The sequence below is a fragment of the Anabrus simplex genome, chromosome 1 (assembly GCF_040414725.1).
Source record: "Anabrus simplex isolate iqAnaSimp1 chromosome 1, ASM4041472v1, whole genome shotgun sequence".
Taxonomy (NCBI): Eukaryota; Metazoa; Arthropoda; class Insecta; order Orthoptera; family Tettigoniidae; genus Anabrus; species Anabrus simplex.
Window position 1 is genome coordinate 1,697,249,093 of NC_090265.1, and position 23,532 is coordinate 1,697,272,624.

The window sequence follows — 23,532 nt, forward strand, 5'->3', positions numbered from 1 at the left end:
TTTTCCATGATTTCCCATTTTTACACCAGGCAAATGCTGGGGCTGTACTTTAATTAAGACACGGCCGTTTCCTTCCCACTCCTAGCCCTTTCCTGTCCCATTGTCGCCATAAGACAATCTGTGTCGGTGTGACGTAAAATCAATTGTAAAAAAAAATGTGTTTAACAAAATTTCAGAAGCTTGTAAAATATTAGATATGAAATTCTAGTGGAGATAATTATAAATTATTCTCTGATTTCAGGAAGCTGATGCATTTGCCAAAGCACAGAAGTTTGGAACGAGTGATCACAGAGAAATAGCAATGAAAATTACTCAGCTACCGAAACTGAACAAGAATAGATCTAGAATAGCGATAATAACCCAAGGCCAAAATCCTGTATTACTGGCGAAAGGTATTATTTTGAGTGTTCAGTATTCTTTACACTCTGACTGGCATATTGTGATGCTGTCATCTGTAATGTAATTTATTACTGTGATTTTTTCTTTTCTAATTAATTGTGGGGGGCCGAGTGAGTTGGCTTTGCATTATATATAGGTCACATCACTGTTAGCTTGCATTTGGGAAGTGGTGAGTTCAAACCCCACCATCAACAACTCTGAAGATTATTTTCTATGGTTTCCTGTTTTCTTATCTAAATTGAGCCCTTTCCTGTCCCATCCTTGCCAAAATCCTATATGAACCCTCGACTTGAAGAACTTCCCAGCTCCATGTTTTGGCCAAGTATATATTCAGACTGTTAGGTTTAGGTGAGGTACATCTGCTGTTCAGAAATAATTCCGCAACTCCTTTTCATTACATTTGATATGACAATCTCAAACAGATTTGTTCGACCTCGAAAGCCCATGGCTACTAAGATAAAAACTTGAGGAAGGACTCCACTGCTGGGGATTACCTCGCCCAGTTGGTTGACTGCCACAATTCCCAAGCCATAAATTCTGTCACCTGATTGCCTAGAGTCCCCAACCAAACCCACTACCCGTCATAACCATATATCATTTGGGTCTTTACAAAATCAATTACATTTTAAAACATACAGTAGAACCTCGATTATACATTCCCGGAGCTACATCTTCATGTTAATGTCCCGTCATTGGGGTAATTTGAGGAAATACTATATCGGAAGAACGAATGATGGTGAACTTGCATAAGGGACCATCTTAGCATCGCATTCGGGTGGTATTGTTTACAGAATCAAAATCATAAAACAGAGTGTGTCCACAACAATTGGAAGGAGACAGAGCGCATTTCAATTCGACAACTCTACTTGAAGACGGAACGAGTTTTGTCAAATGTTCGTACTTGCAAAACATGTACATTATGTCCAGGGTTAGATGTTTTTTTTTTTATTTTCGAGTGTATCGCCAAACTGGTTTTTGGCACTTCCCTCAGGGCACTGTATAGTCACAGAGCTTTCAGGCAGGAATTGAAACTGCTCCTTAAGTAACACAGTATGACTGTGCCTCATAAATAGGCTTCTGATAAGCTCACCTGCATACACCCAGCGTCAGTGGGTAGGATCTGACACATCCCACTCTGACGAGTCTAGTGTCGGACCTAAGACAAAACGCTGGTTAATAGAGCAAACGCCTGAAAAGCCTTACATCTGATATGTTTTTGACATGCTCTATTGGTGAAAAATATCTAATTCCCTCCATGGGCATTTAGAATTTTCCATTCGTTATTAGGTTTTTCGAACAGTTTGACTGATCAAAGTCGCTGAACTGAAAGAAGTTTTCAGAGGAAAATGACGAAGTTTCCCCGGTAAAACTGAATGTAAAGTTTCGAGATTTTTAAGTCGTGTATCGGTAATTAATGTTTGAAGCCGGCCCCACAGTTGAACTTGCCTGCCTCTCAACTGGAGAGCCCTGGGTCGATTTCCGGCCATGTCAGGCTTTTTTGCCTGGATATGAGGGCTGGTTCCAGGTTCACTCACTTTAGGATTATGTTTAATTGAGGCACTATTTAATGGTGAGATGGCGACCCCGGTCTAGAGAGCCAGGAATAACAGCTGAGAGGATTCGTCACACTGACTGTGTATCACCTCATAATCTGTAGGTCTTCGGATCGAGCAGCGGTCGCTTGGTAGGCAGAAGGTCCATTGGGGCTGTAGTTTTGTTTTGTTTAGGGTGTTTGTAAGATTATAAGTACAGTATACATATTTCTTTTTTATGGTGTTTAGCCAAATTGTTGATGGTTCATTCTTTCCCGGATTTTTTGTTTTTCCTTGTGTGTTTTTTCCCGTGGTCCCTCCAGAAATGGAGAATCGAGGTTCCACTGTACATGAAATTCTCTCTTGTCCTCACCATACAGTTTCATTCAGGCTCCCATCAACCTCAAAAAACATTTTCACTCGCTGTGAACCCCACCAATCCCCACCCTTATCCATTGTGAACACAGCCGCTGCAAGACTTCTGTCTACATATATCCAGTACCACTGTCACCAGCAGAAGCACCAAGTCTTTTCCCCATACATCATCCAGTGTCATCTACCAACTTCAGTGCAGACCCTGCCCAGCTTTGTACAGGGTGAGGGTTGGATATAAATTTTTATTTTATTTATTTATTTACATTTTATAGCCTTCATTTACTGCATTAAGCAATATTAATACAAAAGAATGAAAAAGAACTTAATGCCAGTCATTTGTCTCTTGTCAGTTGAGCAGTAGGCCAATCACAGAGTAATCCTAATCACTGTTTTTATTTAATCATCATCATCATCTGTGCCGCCAGCTTCCCTGCTACTGGCATTGTCGCCATCCCAAATGATGTCATCTTCATTGCCATCGAGAGCATTCGAGATCATGGTCTTTTTGATTTTTGAAACTTTTTACAATAATTCTGTACCCGTTTAAAGGCCTGTCGGTGAGAATGTATTCACGGATGGTTTCTGGAGATGATCTCTGTATTCTCCCAGTTGGTGTATGTGTAGCAGAAGCCACCCCTTTCATAATAAAGCTGTGCTGTACAATACGTGCCAACCTACCAGCTGGTTGCTTGGGACAGTCTGAACAAATTTTATGAGTTGTACCTCCAAATGCAATACATAGTGACTGGAAGCATTCTTTGGATAATTGCAGGTGTTGAAAGCCAGACCTTTATTTTAAGGCATATTTCATGCTTGTTCTGTATGTTTATCACATCAGGATTTACCCAAACAGCTGTAATTGAGATAGACCGCATTGTGTAGGCTAGGTATACTATCTCTAAGTGCCCGGATAGCGTCAGAAATTCCACATTGAAAAAATATAAATAAATAACCTGAAAGCTTGCTGTATTTATGGATATATAAAGGCATGGATCTCGCCTGCTATACAGTGAAACCTCGATTCTCCGTTTTTGGAGGGACCACGGGGAAAAAACGTACAACATGGGAAAACGGAAAATCCGGGAATGAATGAACCATCAACTATTTGGCTAAACATCACAAAAATGAAATATGTATACTTATAATCTTACAAACACCCCTAAACCAGCTACAGCCCCAATGGCCTTCCGCCTACCAAGCGGCCGCTGCTTGGTCCGAAGGCCTGCAGATTACGAGGTGACGCATGGTCAATGTGACGAATCCTCTCTGCTGTTATTGCTGGCTCTCTAGACCGGGGTCGCCATCTCACCATTAAATAGCTCCTCAATTAAAGGTAGTCGTAGAACCAAGTGAACCTGAAACCAGCCCTCATATCCAGGTAAAAATGCCTGACCTTGCCGGGAATCGAACCCGGGCCCTCCGGGTGAGAGGCAGACAAGTTAGACCGCGGGGCCGGCTTCAAACATTAAATACCGGTACGCGGCTTAAAAATCTCGAAACTTTACATTCACTTTTACCGGGTAAACTTCATCAGTTTCTTCTGGAAACTTCTTTCAGTTCAGCAACTTTGATAACCAAACTCTTCTAAAAATCTAACACCTGTAACGCCAAGCCAAACAACAATCGGCCACAAGTAGTTTTCAATTCTGTAATCTAATAAAACAAAGCACATTAGATACAAAAGCGCCCAACATGATGGCGAAATCGTGTACCCGGTACCGCGTAAATTAGGCCTACATCGACTTTGAAAAGTTATGTTGAACTTGAGAATATGGTTTTGAATGTAAGTACTGTATTAATATATATCCTCAAGTTCTCGAATGCATTATGTTCAGTTCTGCCTGTCACTAATCACAATCAAATTGGAAAGAGAAAAATATCAGTAAAACTTCCGGTATTACGGTTATTCGCGACCTTGACTCAGCTGGAAAGTGCGCTTGCGGACTGCGAAATGGTACAAAGTTTTTAAATGTAACGTGCGCAAAAGAACCAACTGCAGTTTTTATAACATTTTAACACAAAAACGTGAAATTCCCAGTCTTATACTAGGACCAAAACAGTAATAGGCAATCCTAAAACGTCCCATGACTTTATGTACAGTATGTCGTCCTAAGTTTCTGGTCTCAATAACACAATCATATAAGATAATATTAAAATACTAAATTTGTGTTACCAGTACTTAAGAAGGAGCAGTTTCGATTCCTGCCAGGAAGCATAGTGACTATACAGTGCCCTGAGAGAAGTGCCGGAAACCTGTTCGGCAATACACTCGAAAAAAGTAAAAAAAATAAACAAACATGTAACCCTGGACATAACGTAGATGTTTTGCAAGTACCATACGAACATTTGACGAAACTCATTCCGTCTTCAAGAGCTGCCGAAATGCTCTCTGTCTCCTTCCAATTGTTGTGGACACTTTCGAACTCGGCTTTATTTTTTCCAACGATTCTCTAAACAATACCACCTGAATGCGATGTTAAGATGGTCCCTTATGCAAGTTCACCGCCGATCGCTTTTCCCGTACGGTACAGTAGGCTACTTCCTCAAATTACCGCAATGACGAGACGTTAACACAAAGATCCGTAAGTATGCTGTAGCCGTCCTTTTGTGAGGTACAGTTTCTTGAAAAACATGTGATCGCGGATTTAACGTTGATGGGACTGAAATTTCTGGATGGTTGATCCGGGAAATCGTTTCTTCGAGGAACGGATAATGCAGGATTTTTACAAGGTGATTTAATTAGGATCCTCGCAGGACCACGTAATTTGAACGAATAATACGGGAAAACATAGGTTCCGGGAACGTATAATCGAGGTTCTACTGTATTAATAGCAACATCCATGAATCTTTCTTAAATAAAGTAAACTTGTGTCCTCATCCTGAGGTGGTGCAGGTGTTTTAAGGCACACCCCCAGTGGAGGTGAGCTATTCTTAAATCTGTAGTACCGGAAATCGAACTTGGGCGTCGAGAACGACAGCTAATTATCTTAACTCTTACGCTATGGAGGTGGATATTCTTAACTACAAATCACAAGACATATCGCTTGACTGATGCGTGCAATGTGCTGGTCAGAAATACAAAACTGTTCCCCTATTTGTTTGACCTCATCGGAAGTGCAGTACACTACAGAGACGGACATTTCTTTTCTGTGAAACACAGATGTACCGCATGGCTTCAGTGCATGCTTGCATTGCACAGGTCGGACGGATAAAAGTATTTGCCTGTTATGTCATTGAAGCTGCAGTACGCCTTTAATTTTTTTTCATTTTCTTTGTCTCGATAAGTCATGGAGGGGGTTCTAATATGTGGGGAAATACAGTATTTTGTGGATAGTAACTTGATGACCTCATATTGTCTTAGATATTTCTTATTTTTTGCAAAAAGCAAAGCCATGAATGTCCTTGGTGGAGTGGAATGTAAAGGATTATTCATTATTGTAAGGTTATTAAAAAACAATGTTTAATAGGTATTATTTAACTGCCTCCGTGATGTAACAACCACACTTCAATTTCTGGCCTCACCATGAATTTAAGCCTGACCAGATGGTTTGGAATGGGATTCTACCTGCTTCATTTTGTCAAGTGGTGAATGTAAGTAGCAGAGAAAAGGAACTAGCCACCCTTTCTCAAGGAAATGCCTAATTTAGTATGTCTGATTGAGACTCCAACCAGTTTTGGACTGAGCACTCAACAAACATATTTTATTTAAGAAATAAATATATTATAGTGATTGAAAATGTTACCGTCACTAGAATACAGGAATACTGTGGTATATTATAAGGTTGTAACACTTATTGTCTCAAGACCAGACTGTTACTATACAAGGTTTGAAGGCTGCTAAGTATTAACTTCACCAGAGATCCTGAACTCACTTGTGTCCCCGAAAATCTTAATTTTTTTTCATTTGTTGTAAGAATATAATTCTAGTAGCAACTGTGTCACCTCTCTCCTTTTAAAATTCCTGATCGTTGGTAGTCTTCCTTACTGAAATCCCATACCTTTCAATATTCTTAACGTGAAGGAGGAAGGTGGAACTAATTAAAGATAAGTTTTTCCTCAGCTGCAGATATTTATGAGCATGTGGGAAATTCTTCCCTATTATGAAATTTAAAGACAGTCCTGCGAACAATATCTTTGTCGAAGTCATCTAAGTGTGTGATTCTTTTTTTGAAAAGGAATGTGTTTCCTGGGTATTGAAAATATTGGATTACTTGGCAAGTTCAACTTCTTGGACTCGTGACATATATGCGACATGGAGGATTTATTTACACCACTCACATTATCAGTCAGAATTTGGCTTTTGGAAAAATCAAGTTTCGCTCTGTATTCTTCACTGGAGCATTCCTTAAAGAAATTGTACACACGAAATAATATGTTCAACACTGACTTTGTAACATCACTTTCTCTCTTCCACCCGTGTTACCAGTGCTAGTACTTGGTTTATTTAGCAACATGTTTACAATAAACATACATGCACTCACAACGCAAGATATTGAAACACGTGAACACAACACTTTAAAGAAAATTATATTACTCAACAGCAGCCCTGCAGTGTGTTGGGTGTTGAAATAGATGGGAGTGAAATACCAGCGCTCTCTTATCTATAGGTATATAATTAAGTCAGACATGAGAAGTGAGGAATTGGTAGCAGGTAGGGACCCTCTTCGGAGGCAGCCCTGCCCAGGGAGTAGCGCCCCTGCCCATGTAAGTCCCAGAGCACACTGGCCCTTGTGTGTAACATCTGGTATGGGTCCCAGCTCAGGGTTACAAGTGAAGACCTCAACGGAATTTTCAGCAGAGGAGATGGACTTCGGAATGGTGGAGATTGTGGACGATGCACCCCTTGCCCAGGGTTACCTGTGAAGTCCATAACGGCACCTTTGGCAGAGAAGATAACCTTCAGAATGGCAGAGATGGCGGATGTGGCAACCCATCCTCTCTGGGGTTAATTAGAAGATGATACCAACGCAGCTGCCTTGTAGAAGTGGCAGGGGACTGCTAAAGGCTAAGGGAGAAAACCCTAAAAAAACTCTTCTCCAGTGTTAGGCTTAGCAAGCCAGCTGAAGAATAATTTGGATTGCTTTCAAAACTAAAACGAGCCTCGGAAAGAAAAACAAATACCGGACTGACAAATCTTCTCAAACATTTGTAACGTATGATGACGAAAGGCTGATGGATGATCTTTTACAATGTTATGCAAAGAAATCCCAAATCTAGAAAATCAAACACAGGATTGGAACACTAAACATCCTTACATTGACAAGTAAATGTGAAGAACTGGTGGATTTGATGGAGGGGAGGAAACTTTGCATCCTTGGCATAAGTGAGACAAAATTGAAAGGCACAGGAGTAAAACAACTGAGGAAACGATATAAACTTCACTGGATGTGTAACAAAACCGAAGCTAGGAATGGTGTCGGATTTGTATTGAGAGAAGATATATATGCTGTAAGTGAAGTGATATATGTGAATGACAGAATCATCAAACTGGATGTCTCCTTCAACGAGGAGGTGTTAACAGTTATACAGGTTTATGCCCCACAGTCTGGATGTGATGAAGAAGAAAAGGAGCAATTTCGATCTGACCTGGAGGAATCTACTGAAGGAATGGAAAACGTATTAGTGATGGGTGATCTGAATGCACAAGTGGGAACAGACACACTTGGGTATGAAAATGTGTTGGGCCTGCATGGTTTTGGTACCAGGAACCATGGAGATGAACAACTTCTAGATTTTTGTGTGAGAAATGGTTTAAAAATAAATAACACCTGGTTTCAAAAACAATTGTCTCACAAAATAACAAGCTATAGTTGGGATGGACAATCCAAATCCTTAATACAGGGTGATTAATTTGAAAGTTCAGAGCGGAGTGCCGAAGATTAGGCGCGCTGGGAAGCGGAGACAGCGAGCGCAGTGCCCGCCATGACAAGCAGGCATAGTCGGCTCAAAGAAGCAGCATGATTACGCCTATAGAAACTAAACGAAACTGAACTCACCGACTACATAGATGCTCTGGACAAATAAGTAAATGAATAAACAAATAAATAAATCAACTAGGAAATTAAACTGAACTCTCCAGTAATAGGAAATTAAACTGAACTCACCAGTATTTACAGACGATGCTGAAAATGATCTCTTTCAGCTGCAATGCAAATTCATCTTGTAATGAGATTTTGAAACACACTTTGTAGTTCATGGACACCGATAGAATGCACAATGTTCCTAATTTCAATTTTTAATTCTTCTGCAGTTCAAGGATTATTCCTGTAAACTTTTCCTTTAAGATATCCCCATAGATGAAAATCACATGTGCTTAAATCAGGCGAACAAGGGGGGCCATAAGTCTTTACTGATGATCTGATCATCATCGAACATTTCCTGCAATCGTCGCATAGAGCTACGCGCCATATAGGCCGTTTCACTATCCTGCTGGAAATAGCCATACCTTTTCTCTTCTTCAGTCAGTTCAGCAAAAAATGGTTCCAGAATGTTGTGAATATAACGGTCAGAAGTAAGCATGTCCTGAAAAATATCGGACCGATAATTCGTCGGGCACTTATAGCGCACCACACACCCACCTTCACATCGTGCAGAGGTCTCGGCTGTAAAATGTGCAGGTTGTCTGTATCCCAGATTCTATTCTGTGAATTGACATATCCACTCAAATGAAACCAGGCTTCGTCGCTCATAACAAGAAAGTTCAGATCCACAATACCGTTGTGGACACTATTCACTAGCCCATTGCAAAATCGTATTCTTGCATTGAAATCTGTAGGCAGTATGTCATGGACTGAATGAGTCCGATAAGATCGTAAATGTAACCATTTTGTTGCATCACGTGCTGAAGAAGGTGAAATACCACTTTCCTGAGCTACTCTCCGAAGCGACTTATGTGGACTGACCTGGAGTCTTGCCTGTATATCTTCTAACCTCTCCCGTGTGAGAGCTGTTCTCCTTCGCTTCTTTTTCTTATTGCTTACGGAACCAGTACTATGCCACTTGTAAACGAGCTGATGCACGTAATGTTTTGATGGTACTGTCGCACCAAGAAATTGTGTACGGAATTTTCAAAGGCACCTTTTAACTGGTTTCTTCTTCTTGTGCAAATAACACTTGACCAAAAATATTCTTTGCTCTATAATGTATTTAACCATCGTGATAATAACCTCACAACACACCTTAAAAGTCCCAGCGAACTGAGGGGCAGAGTGCTAAACAGCTGCGCGCTGGCAGTGAGCACTTCTTATCTCGTCAGTGTTGACAGAAGCCATATAGCGCTCGCTCGGGACTTCCCACGGCATGCGAGGAGAAGTCTGAATACTTAAATTATTCTCCCTGTAGATTACATAATATCTGATGGAAAAATTGGTCAAACTATATGTGATGTAAGGTTGTATCAAGTGAGAGCTTAGATAGTGCCCACAGACTGCTTATTGCATTCATCAAAAATGTAAAAACCCACACACCAAAGAAAATCAAAAAACAAAAAATATAAACCTGGGAACTGAAAAAAGAAGGAAACAAAATGATGCATACAAAAAAGGTGGCCTCCAAAGTACCTGCAGACAGAACACGAGGAGGAAATACAGAGTGGAACAGATTCAAAGAATGTCTTGTTGGAACTGCTGTAGAAATATGGGGCAAAACTAGTACTGAAGTAAAGGAAAGAAAAACTGTCTGGTGGAATGATGAAGTAAAGAGTGCAGTTCAGAAGAAAAATGAAGCAAGAAAGGCTTGAGATAAAGAAATTCAGAAAGGAGATGAAAAAGATGAATTAATGAGTGAATTACAACAGACATACAGAGATTGTAGACTTGGAGATTGAAGATTCGGAGCGCTGGAGATTGCGGACGATGCAGCCCTTGCCCAGGGTTACGGGTGAAGTCCATAACGGCACCTTTGGCAGAGAAGGCAACCTTCAGAATGGCAGAGATGTGCAACCCATCCTCTCTGGGGCTAATTAGAAGAGGATACCAATGCAGCTGCCTTGTAGAAGTGGCAGGGGACTGCCAAACACTAAGGGAGAAAACCCTAACAGAAACTCCTCTCCAGTGTTAGGCTTAGCAAGCCAGCTGAAGAGTAAACATGCTGCTAAATAAACCAAGTACTAGCACTGGTAACACGGGTCGAAGAGTTGTAGAGTTTGTAGTAGCAGAAGAAAAACAAATGTCTTGGATTAATTTTACAAATAAATTGGAAGAAGATAGTAAAGCAAATTCCAAATTGCTGTACAGTGTTATTAGAAATACCAGGAGTAATTATGAGCAAATAACAGCTTTGGAGAAACCAGATGGGAGCATCACTAGGGAAGACACAGAAATAAGAGAAATTATGAAATTGTACTTTGAGAATTCATACAATGGTATAAAGAAGGACTCCAGTCCTAATGCACAGATTCAGTCAACCTGCAGTGATAATATATCAGAAGAAATCCCACCAACTTGGAGTGAAGCAGAATCAACCCCTAAGAAGTATGCGCAATGAATAAGCTGCTGGCTTTGATGAACTAAGTGCAGACATGATTAAAGCTGCTGGCCCACAAGAAATTCAATGGCTATATAGGGTGATAAGGGCAATGTTGTTGTTTGAGTCATCATTCCATAGACTGGTTTGATGCAGCTCTTCATGCCACCCTGTCCTGTGCTAACGTTTTCATTTCTACGTAACTGTTGCTTGTCATATTCATACCTTAGTCTACACCTACCGTTCTTACCGCCTACACTTCCTACAAAAACCAACTGCCCAGGCGAGTTGGCCGTGGCGGTTAGGGGTGCACAGCTCTGAGCTTGCATCCGTGAGATAGTGGGTTCAAACCCCACTGTTGGCAGCTCTGAAGATGGTTTTCTGTGTTTTCCCATTGTCACACCAGGCAAATGTTCGGGCTGCACCTTAATTAAGGTCATGGCCGCTTCCTTCCCATTCCTAGGCCTTCCCTATCCCATCGTCACCATAAGCCAAATCGATCTCCTCTCACCAATTCGATTCATTATATCTTTTCTTTTGTGATTTGATCTATCCATCTTCCCTTCAGCATTCTTCTGTAACACCGCATTTCAAAAGTTTCTATTCTTTTTCTTTCTGAGCTAGTTAGTTATCTTCAACTTTTCACTTCCATACAATGCCACACTCCAGATGAAAGTCTTCAGAAACATCTTTCTAATTCCTATATCAGTGTTTGAAGTGAGCAAATTTCTTTTCTTAAGAAAGCTCTTCCTTGCTTGTTTAGTCTGCATTTTATGTCCTCCTTACTTCTGCCATCGTTAGTTATGTTACTACCCAAGTAACAATATTCATTTCCTTCCTTCAAGACTCATTTCCTAATCTAATATTTCCTGCGTCACCTAACATCGTTCGACTGCACTCCATTATTTTTGTTTAGGACTTATTTATTTTCATCTTGTACTCCTTGCCCAAGAATTCGTCCATACCATTCAGCAACTTCTCGAGATCTGCAATCTCAGGTAAAATAACAATATCATCGGCAAATCTCAAGGTTTTGATTTCCTCCCCTTGGATTGTGGTTCCCTTTCCAAATTCCTCTTTGATTTCCTTTACTGCCTGTTTTATATAAACATTGAAAAGAAGGGGGGGACAGACTGCAGCCATGCCTCACTCCTTTCTGGATTGCAACTTCTTTTTCAAAGCCCTCGATTCTTACCACTGCAGACTGATTTTTATACAGATTGTAGATAATTCTTCGTTCTCGGTATCTGATCCCTATCACCTTCAGAATGTTAAACAGCATGGTCCAATCAGCATCATCGAATGCCTTTTCTAGATCTACGAACGCCATGTACATGGGTTTGTCCTTCTTAATTCGATCCTCTAAGATCAGACGTAAAGTCAGGATTGCTTCATGTGTTCCTACATTTCTTCTGAAGCCAAATTGATCTTCTCTCAACTCAGCTTCAACTTGTCTTTCCATTCTTCTGTAAATAATATGTGTTAAAATTTTACAGGCATGAGATACTAAACTAATGATGCAGTAGTTTTCACACTTGTCAGCATCGGCTTTCTTGGGAATAGATATAACAACATTCTGCCGAAAATCGGATGGCACTTCTCCTGTCTCATACATCTTACACACTAACTGGATAACCTTGCCATGCTGGTTTCTCCTAAGGCAGTAAATAATTCAGAGGGAATGTCATCAATTCTATGTGCCTTGTTCTTATTTAGGTCTCTCACAGCTCTGTCAAACTCTGACCTCAAAATTGGGTCTCCCATTTCATCAGCATCAACAGCCTCTTCTTGTTCCAGAACTACGTAGGTGCTTTGAAAAGTTCTCGGAATGTACTAGAATTAAGTATCTTACCTCGGTGGAACTGCTTTTATTTTTCAACATAGTCTCCCTGCATTTGGTCCAGCGATGTTCCAATGCCTTGATCCCATCTCGAAAATGAGATTCCTCCAGGCCTGGAAAATAACTCTCCAATTCGGCTGTCAGTTCTTCCCTTGTAGAAAATCTCCGTCCACCGAGGAAAATTTTCAGCTTGGGGAATAGATGAAAGTCTGATGGTGCCAAATCAGGTGAATAAGGTGGCTGTGGCAACAATTCATACCCCAGTTCATGAAGTTTTGCCATGGCAATAACACTTGTGTGTGGCGGAGCGTTGCCCTGATGAAAGATGACCTTTTTCCTTGTCAAACCAGGCCTTGTTTCGCCTATCTTTTCCTGTAGTTGGTCTAGGAGGTTTGCATAGTATTGCCCCGTAATTGTTTGGCCAGTAGGAAGTTAATCTATCAGCAGAATGCCTTTTGCGTCCCAGAAAACTGAGGCCATGACCTTTCCGGCCGGCTTTCTTTGGTGGTGGTGAATCAGCATGTTTCCACTGCTTTGACTGCTGTTTTGTCTCTGGGGTATAGTATTGGACTCAATTTTCATCTGTAGTCACAAACCGGCGCAAAAAATCTTGTTGGTTGCACTGAAAACGGGCCAGACTTTGTTCGGACATTTCCAATCTGGTGCGTTTATTGTCCAATGTCAAGAGCTGCAGCACCCATCCTGCGGATAATTTTTTCATGCCCAATTCTTCGGTTAAAATATAATATACCCATTCAGAAGACATCCCTACAGCTTCAGCAATCTTCTGCACTTTCAGTCGACGATCCTCCATGGCCATTTTATGCACTTTTGCGATAAATTCTGGGGTCGTAACACTTTTTGGCCGTCCACTACGCGGATCATCACCTAAGCTCTCCCGACCAAATTTAAACTCGCTGGTCCACTTGGCAACAGTTGAAAATGAAGGAGCAGAGTCCCCTAGTGTCTTCTGAAAGTCGGCATGAATTTCCTTTGCTTTCATACCTTTCTTTACAAAGTATTTAATCACTGCTCGAATCTCAGTTTTTTCCATTGTCACAAATCACTACGCGGGAACAACAACAAAGAGTCGTCACTACCACACTCCTGCAACTACAGCACTGACGCGCCACGTGTTCACTCACCAAGGATGTGTGATTATTGCGCGGGAACCTCGTTGCTCTAGCACTGACATCTAGCGGTGATTCCGAGAACTTTTCAAACCGTCCTCGGGAATCGTATACATCTTTACCTTGATGCAACTGTTGGATATGTTCCTGCCATCTTTCTGCTTTGTCTTCTTTCCCTAGAAGTGGCTTTCCATCTGAGCTCTTAATATTCATACATCTACATTTCCTTTCTCCAAAGATTTCCTTGATTTTCCTGTATGCAACATATACCTTTCCTAGGACCATACAACCTTCGACATGGTACTGAAATGTTGCTGATAGTTATACTGAATATACTGGAATTTTGAAAATGGAACTCAGTAGACACACTGCATAAGATCAGATGACATTTTGAATGTATTCTCAGTGGTTCATTTCCTCAGAGGAAGTGGCAGATATGTGCCATTTCTTTCAATCTTTCATACAAACCTAAATAAAATATAATTTTTGTATAAATTGCATTTTGAACTCGGATAAATAAATAAATGAGGGTCTGATAGTCAACTGGCGTTGTCACTAGTTTCTTGCCTGAACAACTGTCGTTTGAATCCTAGCATGTGGAAAATCTCTTAGTGAAAAGTCACACCCCTAGGGTTCATATTTGGCGTAAAACTGGAGATTCCTTGGTTATGTTCACAATAACAGTCATGTAAAATTACAAATTTGCTTGCTTTTAAATAAATAAATAAATTTAAAAAAACAAACAATAAGGCCATCATCATTTTATAAAAAGTTTGAACTTCATACTTTCGAAATACCAGGCTATGTATACTTCATCCATATTCCAAACACTCATAGGTTAAATGGAAAGGAATATACGCATTTAATAATATGATGCTGAATTATTTAGAGTAAATTCTAAGGTTGGAACATGAAAAGGAATGCACAATAAAATAAACACAATTGCAGATTAGTGTGAGGGAGAGGGAACAACGTAAAAACACACAAAAACAATCTCCACATCTTAATACAGTTGTCTTAAAATAGATAAGCTTCCTCCTCATTTTCTCAGCCCCTTACGAGCTTGCTTCCCCTTCCCAGCTTTATCAGGAGGGTGGACACCAACACACATTGAGGGACCATGTTGACAGATTTTCAGTCGTGATTTGAGTGGTGTGTTCTACAAAAAGATAGCTGGATAAAGACAGGAAAAAAGAATTGTCCTTGTTCTCCTGTGTTTTTATGCTTATCCTTTGTTCCTCTTTCCATTGCTCCCTCTTCCCACACTGACCTGTCGTTAATTTGTCTCTCTTCTTTTCAATTTTGGCCATCTAAGGACTATGGAAAGTATTCCTATTATATGTTTGTAGTCGTTTTTCTATCTTTCTATACATGACTTATTTCTTGCTTGTTTGTTCTTATCAGTTATTTAGAATGAATATTAAATTACAATATAGCTATAAGTGTACCTATATACCTTCAGTTTGTAGTAATGAGTGTTTCTTACTGCTGTGCATATGTCCTCTTGCTTACAGATGGCATTGTGAATGAATTCCCAGTGGCTCAGTTACCCCCTGAGAAAGTGGTAGATACTAACGGAGCTGGGGATGCTTTTGTGGGAGGTGAGTAATTTTCTTGAAATCCTTGGTGCCTTTTGTTGTAGCTCAGCATATATATGGTATACAGGGTGGCCCACTTAAAAATTTCACCGCAAATATATCTGGAACAACGAGAGATATTGAAAAATGACTTTCACGGGTATGAAGACAGGGAAGGGGCTAATTAAAGTAAATACTATGAGCCAGTCAAAAACGTAAGAAAATGTGATTTTCAACATAAACTTAGGTTATTTTAAGGGACAATCGTTTACATGACAAATCACATAAGGAATGGCGTTTGTTTCATCGCAATAGGTCAGTTACGTCCCAAGGTTTTGCAACGTGAAGTTGATTCTTGAGATAAACGAAATGCCCTGCAGTTGGACATCCCGAGATTCAAGCGCGAGCCTCACATTCCTCGTAATCGCGATGTGATTGGCGTACACAAGAACTTCGCTTACCCGGCGCTCATTAATCCGGATCTCCGGTTTATCTGGATTGTAAATAATAAAAATTTATCTTTACTTATACAGTATTTCATTTGCGGGTCGACTCTTCTTGAACGTCTTTTTCGCCAAGGATAGTTAAGGACAGGAATGGTAAGAAATTCAGCCACGGTCTGTCAAAGGTACCGTCCGGGCATTCGCCTGGAATTCAGCTTGGGAAGCCATGGAAAACCACTCCCCGGACGGCCGAGGTGGGATTTGAACCCACGCTCTTATAAATGCAACGCACCAGTAATTCACTGATGGTGAATTTGAAAATGAAACCGGCGCACCATCAGAAGAAACAATGACCCGTGGAGATGCAACAATGCAGCTGGACAAAACTGATGGCCTATTTAGAATCCTAGACTGAATCCACACCGGCAGAACTGTTGTTAGTAAAACGTCTTTGTGATCGTGCTGCGCGCAAACTCTATACAAATGTAAAACAGAATAAAACTCACACATCATTTTAGGGAATAAAACAACCGTAAATGTAAGAAAAGTGTTCTTATATTTTTTTGTACAATTGAAAAAAAAGTATTACTGTACAACTTATGTTAATAGATTATATAATATTTACTGTATTTGTTTCTTAGCTTTTTTTTTCGGATTATCCGGATTTTCGATATTTCGGATTAGTTCCGGTCCTACTTAATCCGGATAAACGAGGTTCTTGTGTACTACAATGTGACAAGCGCTGTAATTAATGTTATTTGCACTCTGTTATGAAGAGGGCTTGAAATTGTACCGATTTCCAGTCACACACATTGGAAATTAAAGAAAGGGTTTACTCGTTCTTGTTCTGTTGATCTCTACTGCTGTACAGTACTGGAATGGACATAACGGTAACGAAATTGAATATCACCGGTCGGAGTATTACATAATCAATGGCTGACCAAGGATCTAGCATGGGGGGGGGGAAATGCTGGTTTGCTATACGTAGTTGTACGTCAATTACTAAATGTTACTTGACATGTACAGGACATGTTACTGAACATTTGTAATTACAGTAAAACCTCGTTAATTTGAAGTTGTTGGGACTAAAAAATCGGACTTCGAATTACGTAATTTCGAATTAACCGCCAATTCGCAATTCAGAAGTACCAACTCTTGCCGCGTTACAAAATGTTCTAAGGTCCGTTACTGCATGCAGTTAACCTTGATTCACAGTTTATACCTTTCAAATGCCATGAAAAAAGAACTATTTCCAAAATGTATCCAAGAAGGTGCATTTACAGTATTCAAATAATGCACTTGGATATCTCACTGGCAAACATACCCTCACGCAACGAAAGAAAGGAAAAAAAAGCAACGATTCAAAGACGAGGAGAAATCTATGCTGGCTCCCATGTGCAAGTGCTTTATTCATTGGATTACTATACTGTATGCATTTTAGATGCCTTGTATTTACACAGAAAGTACCCGATGCCCTTAAAATCGAACTTTCCTATGACTCTATCCTTGTACGATTTCCCGCCATGGCACTTCTCTCGTACATGTAAACACTTGCCGCGTCACAAAGTGTTCTAAGACCCATTAATACATGCAATCACCTCGATTCACAGTTTAAACTTTTCAAATGCCATGGAAAGAACTATTTCCGAAATGTGTCCAACAAGGTGCATTTACAATGTTCAAATAATGCACTTGGATAAACCACTGACAAACATAACAGCACGCAACGAAAAAAAAAAATTCACACAATTCGAAGATGAGGATGACTTATGCTGGTTCCCCTGTGCAAATGCATTTTTTTTTTTTTTTCTGTACTGTTTGCATTTTTAGATGTTTTGTACTGGCATGGAAAGTGCCCGACATCCTTAAAACATTGTGGCTTATCGAACTTTCCTATGACGAGGGGATAAAGTTTCTTGCTTCCATGTGCATTGCAATTGCAACGCACTACAATGACCCCCATCCCCGACCTTTGTGCGATTCTCCGGCTGGCACTTTCTCCTTTAAAACCATAAGACCATTTGGGCTCGCATTAAAATAAAGCAATGCAGTTTCGTCGGCAATGACAATATTGTTCGGTGCCTACGAATTTATTATATGAGCCACGTTTTTTTGTCAATGTCGGCATCGCCAGTGTTCGCGGATTCTGTTTTTCCGCACACTGCCTGTTGCGTGATATTACGCGTTCCTTAAAAGGTTGAATACAAAAGAATTCAGATTTCATTCAATTTAGCAATCTTGAAGCGCACTGTAGACCCACCGAAGTGAGTGTAAATGCGAAAAGCTACCCCTCCACGTTCCGGAACACGTGTTCTATTATGACGCGAATAAATTTCAAGTTGAAATTACTCTGTAACATGCTATTGTTTTAAACTGTAAAGGCAGTTTCGAATTAAAAGTCTGAATTTTGGTAATTGGGCTGACATTATACTTCGAATTACGAATTATCCATATTTCAAATTAAACAATTTAAATAACTTGCAAAACTGTATCTCATGTTTCCGGGAACGAGAGCTTCTTCGAATTAGGCGGGATTTTGAATTAACCGATTTCGAATTATCGAGGTTCTACTGTACTACGTTACAATTGAAATTTTGCACATGGTGAAGTGGCATCATACACAATCATTAACCCAGCTCAAGGGAGATAGGGTCACCTTCCCTACCCTTCAGTTGAGTAATTCTTGTCTGGCGCATCCACATTGCAGGGGTGGGTATCCTCCACATCAGTAGGCCGGTGTGAAGGAGAGCTAAGTTCAGGCAGGAACCTAGTCTCGCAGGGTATAACGTGGAACCCATGCTCAGGGTTACGGGTGAAGACCTTAACAGCATCTTAGGCAGAGAAGGAGACCTTCGGAATGGCAAAGATGGTGGATGAGGCAACCCATCCTCTCTGGGGAAAATTAAAAATAGGAAACCACTGCCTTGTGGAGAAGAGGGATCTTCAAAGGCTAAGGGAGTAAACACTGAAATAACATCCTCAGATCCGTTAGGCTTAGCAGGTCAGCAGATGAGTAAATTTGTACTTGCTTTCAACTATAATACAAGCCCCGGATGCAAGTTTAAAAATGGAAATGGAATTGACAAGTCTCTGGCTACAGTTGCACAGTATGATGGTAATGCTGATGTTCGTGCAAGTGTTAAATCAGAGAACAAAACTCGATTTGGAACAATATTTTAACAATGAATGGGAAGGAAAATAAAATAAATTGATTGACCTAATGTAGAGATGAAAACTCGACATCCTGGGATTAAGTGAAGTAAAATGGAAAGGGAAAGGAATGAAGAAACTAAGAAAGGAGTACACATTGTACTGGATGGGTAACAGTAAAGAGAAAAGAAGTGGAGTGGGATTTATAGTGAATCAGAATGTCAAACCAATAGCTGAAGTTGAGTATGTAAATGAATAAATTATAATAATGCACATGCATGTAATCAAGGAACTACTGAAGATAGTACAGGTGTATGCTCCACAGACAGGATGTAGCATGGAAGAAAAAGGATGATTTCCTCAATGAACTGGAAACACATATTATTGGAGATGGGATCATGTTAATAGCAGATCTGAATGCCCATGTCGGAACTGATAGAATGGGATATGAAAATGTTCTGGGCCCACATGGGTACGGTGATAGAAATAAAAATGGAGAGAAACTGTTGGACTTTTATATCAGAAATAACTTGAGAATAAAGAACACATGGTTTATTACCTTGTTGTTTTTTTCTTCTAAACTTGTTTTAGAAAAATATTATTTTATATTTCATATGATGTGATCGTCATAGGTAATGGCGAGTCTCACAAATTTAATATCATAAAATCATTAGACATTTTTAACCCTTTGGCACTCAGCCTATACGCAGGGGTTTGCTCAAAGACACTCAGACTACTTTTTGTGATTTTCCAAAGCAAATTACAAAAATTCAACACGTAAACAGTTTAACACACATTAAAATAAAATAAATCACACTAATACAGGAAACTATGAGCTTTTCAGAAATGAATATACCTAAGACGTATTGTTATTGGTTAAGCCCAAAAAATTATTAAATTTCAAAAATAAATTTAAAAAATAAATTATGGTTTTCAATGACAGAAAAATCAGACATTATTGCATCTTCCTTCTTTACCCTTAGACGTGAAAGAAAGAACATTTAATTCTGAATAATTTGATATCAATATGATGTGTGTGCTGCAATTCACTCATGAAGTATGGCGCAAAGTTATTCAGTGTACATGTAACGGTCATCGATGTCAGGTCCTCTCGGTCCGATGCACGGTGAGCAGTTACGACCGTGTCACTTCCCACATAACTGGAATCACTTTTGGCAAAAGGAGGTCATTACTACTGTTTAAATCGTCTGAAAATTGAAGGATATCGACCTCATTCGGCCTTGAATATGGCCTAGCCATTACGATAAAAAGATGATGCAAGCACGTGCAATAACGGAGTTATGAAAAGGAGTAAAATTGTAGTTTATGAAGTACATCGAACACACGATGTACCAAAGAAACGAAATAAATTATAAACAAAACTCATAGCAAGATCAACTTGTTGTATTCATAAGCCAACCAAAACAGATCCATGCAATAACAGCTTCAAATAACCACAACATAAACATTCATGGTCAACAGATTTAATTTGTCGAAAATAAAAATATTTTGTAGGGCTGGTGGACATATCTGTTGAGTTAAACGCAAATTCAATGCTTTAAGGTACCGTCACGATCAAGTGTTACTATTTAAAAGCTACGCAAATGACCAAAATCCGTAAATAAGACAGAGCCGATGTATCGGCGCCGTGAGCTTTCTCGCCATAACCTCTCGCGCCGATAGATCGGCGCGCTGAGGGCGAAAGGGTTAAGGTCTACAGTATTCTGCTTTTAGAATAAACAATGTGTGTAAAAAATAACATACAAGTACTTGAAAGGGCTTCTTTTAGTTATTCTGAAGAATACTGCAAACAAACATGCCAAAACAACATGTCAAAAGGACAAAAATGACGCACATTTTTTTAACCTCGGAGATTACCTCCATGCGCGACTAGTAACGTAATAATTTTCACGTGACTAGACAAGGATTAACAGCCATTTCCACCTCTGCCATTGTAATATCGTGATCCGTTTCTGGATCATCCTGATTTACCACCACACTCTCTTGTGCATCATTTCTCACATTCAGGAGTTTATTGAAATAATTTTTCTACCTATTCTTTACCTTGTCTGGGTCTGTTGTTATATTTCCACTTTCTTACTTCACTTGTTTTGTGTAGATTTTTTCTTTTTTTTGTCAATCCATACATCATCATTTTTCCACCATTTACTTCATTTTCCAACCCTTGTGTGAATCTCTCCCAACATTTTTACTTTTCCTCATTGACCACTTCTTTTACACTTACTTTTAATTTCCTTTAACGTTCTTTCTTTTTTTCTATCTGTATTCAATTTTTGCCATGCTTTCTTTTGTTTAACAACCTCCTTCACCTTTTCATTCCACCAGGGTGTCTCCTTTTCCTTCACTCTCGCTGAAGTTCTATCACAAATCTTCTCTTCACAGCTTACAAGCATGTTTTTTAAATTTGGCCCATTCTACTTCTACACTTTCTATTTCTGATATAGGGATGTGCTGTTTCAATTCCTTCTGAAATTTCTCCTGGGTTCTTTTATTTTTTAATTTCCATATTTTTTATTTTATTCTGTCTTCTTTCTTTTACTCTCACAATTTTACCTATTTTCAGTTTTGCCGTCACTCCTCTGTGGTCTCCATCAAACGCTTCACCTGGTAGTATTGTTACATCCATTAACTGATTACAATTTTTATTTTCTTAACCAAAATATAATCGATAACTGTACCTTGTAGATTGAAAAATCTCTAGCTCTTTGCTGTCGCCAGAAACTTTTCAAAATAACTTGTTGCAAATTTCCTTTGTTGACACCTGTACTTTCATAAATTAGGGCCTTAGTGTATGTTAACAATTTTTCTTCATTTTATTTGAAAACAGTTGTCATTTATCTGTTGTGCAAAAGGTCATATATTGCCTCAAGCCCCCTTCCCTGCATCACTTTAGCAATATCCTCTCAGTAACCAAGCAAAATAATGCCCGAACTTCAGACACTTTTTTGACTTATTCCCCTTTTCGTACACAGTAGCGAAATATGAAATCCTTTTCATCTGAGGCTTATAAAAACACAACATTCTATTAAAAGGTGTGAAAAATACAGCACAACATATATGAAACATTTGCACTGGTACTCATAAAAGTATCAACATATTATATCTTTCAAACACATATGTAGTAGAATATTGAACTGATAGTTTAAGCTTTATATTTCAGACCAGTGGTTTTTGAAACCTTGTTTTCTGGTAACGCTCTTCAACCATGAATTATTCGGAGGTTACACTCGCCCATGTGTGACTTTGTCCACCGTCTTGAATGCAACAACACTGTGGTAATACCTAGGATTGGTTCAGGCCTTGAAACTAACTCGAGTCAAAGGTGCGAGTTCCAGCATTCTTCTTCTTAAGACGCCGTCTCCGAGCGGAGGTTGGCGATCCACGTAACTAGCTCTTATCTTGACAGCGCAGAATGGAATGCCATTTCTGAAGTACAGCAGTGCCATCTTCGAAGGTCTTTCAGCCATGAATTTCTTCTTCTCCCAACAGATCTCTTCCCCTGTATCTTCCCTTCGATAATAAGCTGTAATAACTGATACCTCTCACCTCTCATGATATGTCCTAGATATTGCGTTTTCCTCTGTTTTATGGTGAGCAGTAATTCTTTTTGCTTTTTCATCCGACGAAGGACCTCGGCATTTGAGATTTTCATTACCCAGGATATCCGCAAGAGACGGCGATACAGGAACATTTCGAAGGCATCAATACGTTTTTCTGTGATTGGATCCAGAGTCCAGCTTTCACATCCATATAGGAGAACAGAAAATATATAGCAGCGGATCATACGAATTCGTAGTTGGAGACTGAGATCTGACCTCACAAAGAATTTCTTCATGGTTATGAATTGTTTCCTGGCCTGCTCAATTCTAGATATTATCTCCCGTTTGGAGTTACATTGGTCATCCAAGATGGTACCCATATATTTGAGAGAAGACACTTGCTCAACTATTTTATCTTTCATTGTGAGATTTGTCCGAATTGTCTTCTTAGAGAACACCATCAGTTTCGTCTTTGAGGGGTTAACATATAATCCAAACTCTTCACTGTGCTGAACTAAGGAGTTTATCATGCACTGAAGGGCAGGCATGTCATCAGCTATGACAACAGTATCATCTGCATATCTGATGTTGTTGATGATTTTCCCGTTAATTTTGATCCCACCATAGTCTTCCAATGTTTCTTTAAAGATTGCCTCTGAGTAAATGTTAAACAACAGAGGTGACAGTACACAAACCTGGCGGATGCCCTTCCTGATCGAAGCAGTTTCTGAAATTCCTTGATCAGTTTTGACATTTGCAAGCTGATTCCAGTACAGGTTACTGATTATACGTAAGTCACCGGAGTCAGTACCTGTTGATCTCACAATCTCTATCAGCTTATTGTGCCTGACACAATCAAAAGCTTTTTTTATAGTCTATAAAACAGGCATAGACATCAACATTCATATCTCTGCACCTCTGTAACAACACATTTAACGAGAAGAGTGCCTCACGTGTACCAACGCCATTTCGGAAACCGAACTGATTCTGATCTATGTGGGATTCACATTTTTTGTATATTCTAGTGTGAATGATTCGCAAGAATATTTTGAGCACGTGAGAC

At 39.6% G+C, this 23,532-nt stretch overlaps 1 protein-coding gene across 3 annotated transcripts in view; it reads left to right on the forward strand.

Moving 5' to 3' along the window:
* Adk2 (Adenosine kinase 2) overlaps nucleotides 1-23,532 on the forward strand; it is a 111,829-nt gene that overhangs the window by 78,320 nt on the left and 9,977 nt on the right. For all 3 annotated transcript variants that reach the window (XM_067154489.2, XM_067154480.2, XM_067154496.2), the window contains exons 6-7: nucleotides 242-392; nucleotides 15,254-15,340. In XM_067154489.2, coding sequence (XP_067010590.2) covers nucleotides 242-392; nucleotides 15,254-15,340 — 238 coding nt within the window. The remainder of the gene's footprint in view (nucleotides 1-241; nucleotides 393-15,253; nucleotides 15,341-23,532) is intronic.